Source organism: Emiliania huxleyi (assembly GCF_000372725.1).
Source record: "Emiliania huxleyi CCMP1516 chromosome Unknown EMIHUscaffold_129, whole genome shotgun sequence".
Classification (NCBI taxonomy): Eukaryota; Haptophyta; order Isochrysidales; family Noelaerhabdaceae; genus Emiliania; species Emiliania huxleyi.
In genome coordinates, this window is record NW_005201298.1 from 107,860 (window position 1) to 114,262 (window position 6,403).

General features: G+C 64.3%; 2 protein-coding genes across 2 annotated transcripts in view; one reads left to right on the plus strand and one right to left on the minus strand.

Moving 5' to 3' along the window:
• Nucleotides 1–2,349: 2,349 nt before the first annotated feature.
• EMIHUDRAFT_225962 (hypothetical protein) lies at nucleotides 2,350–3,676 on the plus strand (the record flags this gene model as incomplete). The annotated part of the gene is made up of 8 exons (XM_005789372.1): nucleotides 2,350–2,421; nucleotides 2,565–2,682; nucleotides 2,755–2,853; nucleotides 2,943–3,057; nucleotides 3,133–3,202; nucleotides 3,275–3,300; nucleotides 3,411–3,498; nucleotides 3,632–3,676. The coding sequence occupies 8 exons, from the start codon at nucleotides 2,350–2,352 to the stop codon at nucleotides 3,674–3,676; spliced, it is 633 nt and encodes a 210-aa protein (XP_005789429.1).
• A 1,803-nt stretch (nucleotides 3,677–5,479) lies between these two features.
• EMIHUDRAFT_440473 (hypothetical protein) overlaps nucleotides 5,480–6,403 on the minus strand; it is a 3,264-nt gene continuing 2,340 nt past the window's right edge. The window contains exon 3 of the mRNA XM_005789373.1: nucleotides 5,480–6,373. Within this exon, the coding sequence (XP_005789430.1) occupies nucleotides 5,688–6,373 (686 nt within the window). The 3' untranslated portion in view covers nucleotides 5,480–5,687. The remainder of the gene's footprint in view (nucleotides 6,374–6,403) is intronic.

A 6,403-nucleotide genomic window follows, 5' to 3' on the forward strand; every position in this document is an offset into this window, starting at 1 on the left:
CAGGATCTGCACGCCAAAGTGGGCCACTCATTTGCATTTTGGTTTTGGGTTGTCGGAGATCATCCATCAGCACTCATGTCTCATCAGTCAGTCACGTCAGTCAAAGCAGTTCGTGGCACTCATCAGTCAGTCACGTCAGTCAAAGCAGTTCGTGGCACTCATCAGTCAGTCACGTCAGTCAAAGCAGTTCGTGGCACTCATCAGTCAGTCACGTCAGTCAAAGCAGCCGTGGCACTCATCAGTCAGTCACGTCAGTCAAAGCAGTCGTGGCACGTGGAGCAGTCGCTGCATGCAACGGCGCCGCCACACGCTCCGGACGACCCCGACAACCGACACACCACGCACAATGGGAGGCTATCGCGCACGATCGGGCATCGCGCCGCAAACAACTCGCCGCACAGATGGGGGGGGAGGCAGAATCCCACACACACCGGAGCAGCACAGACACCTTACACGTCAGCGCTCGCTCGATGTGGCCGGCGCTCTCCCCTCGGTCCTATCTCGCCTTTTCAACGGCGGCGTGCGGCCACGCGCCGCGCCGAGCCGGTCTCGGCGGGAGACCTCGGAGCCGCACGCGATGCGGGCATGCGCGATGGCTCCGTTGGCTCCGTGCCTAAGGCAGATCGATTAGGGTGTGAGCTGCGGCAGCCACCGTTTCTGTACCCGCTCGATCACGTGCAGGCCGTCGGAGGCCGCGCTGGATGGCCCAGGGCCGGCGGCGGTGAAGGCGTCCGTCGATGAAGGGATGTCGTCGAGGGAGCCATCGTCCTACGCGGACGGTGCACCGGTCCAGTTGTCGGAGTCCGAGATCGCAGTCGCCCGTTGAAGAACTCACGGAATGTGAGCGACTTGGTGCACGCTGGGTCGAGCATCATGACTCGCACCTCATCCTGGGCGAGGAACTCGCCCAGGGACCAGCTGTTGGCGTCGCCGTTTTGATCGAGCTGCATCCACTGCATGGTTTCGTAGTCAAGCGTAAACGCCCAGGAGTTGGTGCCTGGGTGACTTGCTGATGAGAGCGCCTTCCAGGCGGGTAGTCGTGCCCCTCACCTACGGTCATACGGCGGCGTCAGAGGGGGGGAAGGGGCGCGAAGCGTGAACATGGAGGCAAGCAGGTTGGATTCTGCACCTGGCCAAAGCCGGCGACCTCGAAGTTGTCGTAGCTTGTGCGGATATCGCTGAGCGTGAGAGGGACCGGATCGGCAGCAGCATGGGCGGCCGCGTCAGCGGCCGGAGAGGCCGGAGAGCCATCCGACGGAGGCCGGTCGTGCATCGGCGCGTCAGCCGCAGGGGCCGGGGGGGCGGCGGCATCCATCGCTGCGGGTCGCTGCGGGCCGACGATTGTGGACTGATCGATCGTGGCGGGCGGATTTCGGCTGGGACGTTCTACGGTTAAACCAAGAGCGTCGGCGCCGACACGAGAGACTTATAAGGGTAGAAACGCGGCGGTATTCTTCTTTACCTCACTCCTGGAATCCTATCACGCGTTCCGAGAGCGGGGGCATCTGTGGGTAAATGTTGCACTTACTGACCGCGGCCTCTTCGGCCTGGCTTCGGCCCGCCCTAGCCTCGGCCCGATGCGAGGGAGCGCTGTCGACGCACTGTCCACGGGCGGCACGCATGTCGTTGGCTAACGGTTCTCCCTCCACCGACCCGAGCCTCGTGGCCCGAGCTGAGGCAGCAGCGGCAGCACAGATGGAGGCGGCTAGAGCTGCAGCTACCGACAGGCTGGTGTCTCTCAAACGCGAGGGTGCAGCCGCAAAGGCTGTCCGCGAGGAGGGGCGGGCGTTTCTCGCGGAGGCTCGGGCGGAGGTTGGAGTGATGGCTGAGGTGGAGGCTGAGGCGGCGGCGGCGGCGGCGGCAGAGGCAGAGGAGGTGGCGGCGGCGGCGGAGGCGGCGGCGGCGGCGGCGGAGGTGGAGGAGGTGGTGGTTGCGGCGGAGGCGGAGGCGGAGACGGAGGCGGAGGCGGAGGCGGCGGCGGCGGTGGCGGAGGAGGAGGCGGAGGAGGTGGTGGTGGCGGCGGCGGCGGAGGCGGAGGCGGAGGCGGCGGCCGCGGCGGCGGCGGCGGCGGCGGCGGCGGCGGCGGCGGAGAAGGAGGAGGTGGTGGTTGCGGCGGAGACGGAGGCGGAGACGGAGGCGGAGGCGGAGGCGGCGGCGGCGGCGGCAGAGGAGGAGGCGGAGGAGGTGGTGGTGGTGGCGGCGGCGGAGGCGGAGGCGGCGGAGGAGGAGGCGGCGGACGCGGAGGAGGCTCGGGAGAAGGCGGCGGCGGCGGCTAGGGCGGCGGCGGCAGTGGCGGCGGCGGAGAAGGCGGTGGAGAATGCCTTGGTCGCGCAAGCGGTGGCGGCGGCGATGGTGGCGGAGGAGGGGCTTCAGCCTGAGGAGCCGCCTCAGGGCGCCGCCGCCTCTTTGACCGCCGCCTCGGTCGTAGCGCCCGCCGCACAGTCCCCCCTCGCGCCCCTCCTGCGAGAACAGCTCGCGCAGGCTCGCCCCGCTCCCCTGCGGAACCCCGATGGCCGAAGCGGCTCCTCCTCCCCACACGCCGGAGATCGCCCCCGCGCCAGCAGGCTGGGCTGCTAGACCCCTCTACCCTCTCCGACGCCGAGCGCCAGGAGGTCCTCGCCGCAGCGGCAGCCGGCACCCTGCTGCTGCTGCTGCTGCCAGTCTTTGATGCCGGCCTGGCGGGTGCCTGGGGCGCGGGCCCGCCGTCTGCCGCGTGGGGGTTGGGGCCGCTCAGGGGCTGCGCACGCCGCATAGGTGACCTCTCGCTCTCGGCGCTCTTCGGGGGCGGCGCCGCCTCCGTGGCCGCATTGCGCGAGGGGCCGGCCGGGCAGCGCTTGCGCGACGCTGCTCGCGGTGCACACCACATCTGCTGTTCGAGTAGGAGTGCTGGGGTGCTCGTCTCGCAGTTGGCGGCTCAGTTGCTCTCTCCGCCTCCGTTGCAGGCGCCGTCGACAAGGCGGTCGAGGTGGAGAAGCAGTATGAGCTCGGGAGCCAGGCGACGGCGAAGTACAAGGAGTGGGTTGCAAAGGCGACCAAGGCCGTGGGTGAGCTGGTTCGGTGAGGTGTTCGTCGGAACCAACGCCGGCTCCTTGAATCTCACTCTCATCTCCCCCGTCGACCCTCGTCCCCGAGGCACCTGATAGATACGCTGTCGCAGGAGCCTCTCGTCGGTGCCCGCTCACGTGCCGGCACCACGCCAGAGGTACCTTCTCGCATGACGCCCCGAGCCCAATAGGAGGGCCAACTCTATCGGTGGCACCCCCTTTCATGTTAGCACTTTGTGGGGGAGTATTGGGCTCGGTTGGGCGCGTGTCGTGGATGTGTCCCACGACCCTTTTTTTTGGGCGTCTTTAAAATCCGTGTGTGAAGCTCACTGTGTGGTGGAGAGGAACACATCGAGTGGGGCTGAGGAAGCTCTTCGCTGGGTGGAAGGAGGCCCGGCCAGCCTTGAGGGAGTCGCGGAGGAGGAGGGATAACGCAGAAAAGCCGAAGCCCAAGGTCCGCGCTCCACAAACCCCCGAAACCCAAGGTCCGCTCCGCTCCGCGCTCTGCTGCGCCACTCACGGGGGTTAAATTTATTTGCGCCTGACGTCCGACGGCGCACTACTTGACGTCGGCCAATCTACTGAAGGCGCGCATCTTCCTCGCGCTGTTGCACATGACGAGCACTGAGTGACAGATAGACGCAGGTTGTGACGCGCTGTTTACGGTTTCCAGTATACATGGTTAAAGCGTCCATGCCATCCACTTTTACACACTTAAACCGACCAACCCCCCCAAAAGCCGTATGATATATAGAGAGAGCGGAAACGCCGCCCCTGTCTGATGCCGGGACGACGAGCTGCTACACCCAGGAGAGCCGCCCTGCTCCTCCCTGGTTCTGCGGTCACACCACACACGCGCGCAAAAGTCGGGTGTCACTACTCAACTAGGCTTTAGCACGATAGCTCCTCTAAGCAACAATGGTCAAAACAATGGACATTGAATTCACAAAAACACACACCTGCCGAGGGCCCTCCACCTCCAGCCTCCCCAGCGCAGGAAACAAACGCAGCGAAATCAATAACTAGACAGTGGACATGCGAGAAACAGCTTCTTGATGGCATTAGACAGACAGAGAGCAAGAGTGAACCACGGTAGAACTACCGCCGTCCAGAGCGGTGCCCGGCTAGAAGTTGGCGCGCTTGAGGATGATGTCAATGGCTTCCAAGGCGTTTGGCGTCTTCAATGCGTTGGCGACGTGTGTTGCATCGCAAGGGTAGTCTGGGGTGCAGTCGAACCAGATGGAGCCCGCGGCAGTTTTGCACTGCTTCAGAATCTTGACCGGGTCGACACTCTCTTCCGGGATGCCAGCTCCTGCAGCCACTATGGTCTGGATGACGTCAGTGCATGGATTAATGTGACGCATGTTGCAATTCGAGTAAGCGTCGCCGACCGAGCGAAGGTTGGTCCAGCCCACGCCGACCGAGCGAAGGTTGGTCCAGCCCATGCTTGCCATGCTCCGGAACTTCTTCTCGCAGGTCTCATTGTCGACTGCGTAAAGGAGGCTCTTGACATCCTTGAAGGCGCTGATGAAGCCCTGCTGCGAGAAGATCTGGTCGCAATCCTCATCGGTAGCGTACTCCGTGTCAAGGGCGACCGCATTGGTCATCTTGATCTTTGCCGACCAGTCGGATCGGGCGTTCCAGTACGGGGCGTTCCAATCCTTAACTGAATTTGACACTGCGAGCACGACGACGGCCCAGCATGCTGGAGCGCCGTGATGTCCGACGTGGAAACCCCGATGTCAACAATCACGCCCTTGAGGCCCGTAGCCTTGATGGCAGCCCACGTCGCCTGGAGGTCATTCGGTTTCCCGCCCAGCCAGACGAGGCCAGAAGGAAGAAGGGAGTCCGAAGGGCTTGGCGGCGTTGGCGTGGCCGTGGCAGTAGCCGTTGTCCTGGCAGTACGTGCCCGAGCACTCGTCAGCGACTGGTGCGGCGAAGGCGAGGACAGCAAAAGATCCGGCGAGAACGAGCTTGGCGAGCATCATGGTTTCTGCGCCAAAGCGCAGTCGTGAGCTTGTTGGTGAATCACAGAAGTTATTAGTGCGAGCAAGGATGCAAATCCCTGGTGTGGCCGTTTTTTTCATCAGATTGACGTGCTATCTGGGGCGATCCAGATCCATCCAGCTATCTCGTTCTATCTCGTGCGATCTCGCGGCGATCTCGCATACGACGCATCTCGCATAAGACTATTCCGCCGTATATCATGCACTCTCTTCAACCGCGGCCCGAGACAATCCCGTCGCAATCACTGTACTCCGAGTAGTCTTTGTATCGCGTTCAGACGCGTTCCACTTTAGCCGATCAACCGGCGCGCGCTCCTCGGCGCGGACGACTCGGACGGAGGCGCCCCCCGCCGCAGCAGGGGGGGGGGGGGGGGAGGGGGGCTATCTGGCGCTATCTGGGTTCTGGCGCTATCTGGCTATCTCATTCTATCTCATTCTATCTCGTTCTATTTCGTGTCGATCTGACAAAGAAACCGGCCAGACTAGGGCTATGCACGGCAAGGCTGGGTGAGCGGCTTGGTGACCGAGGTGCATCAAGACGAGCTACTCGAGCTAAAGATCCACATACTCGATCGAGTACACGTCACGGAACGGAAGGAGGGTTTGCGCACGTCGCGGTCGCAGCGTGTCTCACGAGTCACACGCTACACGTGCGGTGGGAGGGGGACCCAGTGTGGTCCAGAGTCCGCCGCGCGGTGCGTGCTGCGCGATAGGTCGTCGACGGTGAAGTCGACTCTCGCGCCAAGCACTCCGACTCTCGGGCCCCCCACTCCAACTCCGCTTCCAGCCGGTCGACGAGATCTCCAAAGTGCTGTCGCGGGAAGATGAGCCCGCGGCGCTCTGCAATCAGCTCGATGAGCTGCGGGCCGGCGAGCGGCGGCGAGGCCTGCTGCGGTACGTGCTGCGGCCCCTTTCCGCGCGAGAGGTGTCTGCCCGCGGCGACGCTCGGGTCGAGCGCGGCGATGACGGCGAGGCCATACAGGCCGAGCACGACGTCGACGAGGAGGGCCTTGTCCGCCTCGTGCGTAAAGTGGCCGTTGAACACGTTGACCGACTCCTCGATCCACCGCCGGCGGGACGAGAGCTGGGAGAGGGAGGAGTCAAAGACGTACATCTGCGCCGACCCGTTGATGGCCATGAACGCCCACTGCTCGAGTCGGCACCACCCGCGCTGCAAGTACGTGTCCGCGTCGACCTTGCAGGGCGGGCGCGAGTCCTGGTGGAGCGCCTCGGGAGCGCAGGCGAGGAAGTAGTGCGAGCAGGCGGCGTAGAGGGCGATCGAGCCGATCGCGAGCCGCTTGGTCGTCGTGTTCTCCTGTGGTACTGCGGCGGGGCGGCGAGGGCGAGAGGCGG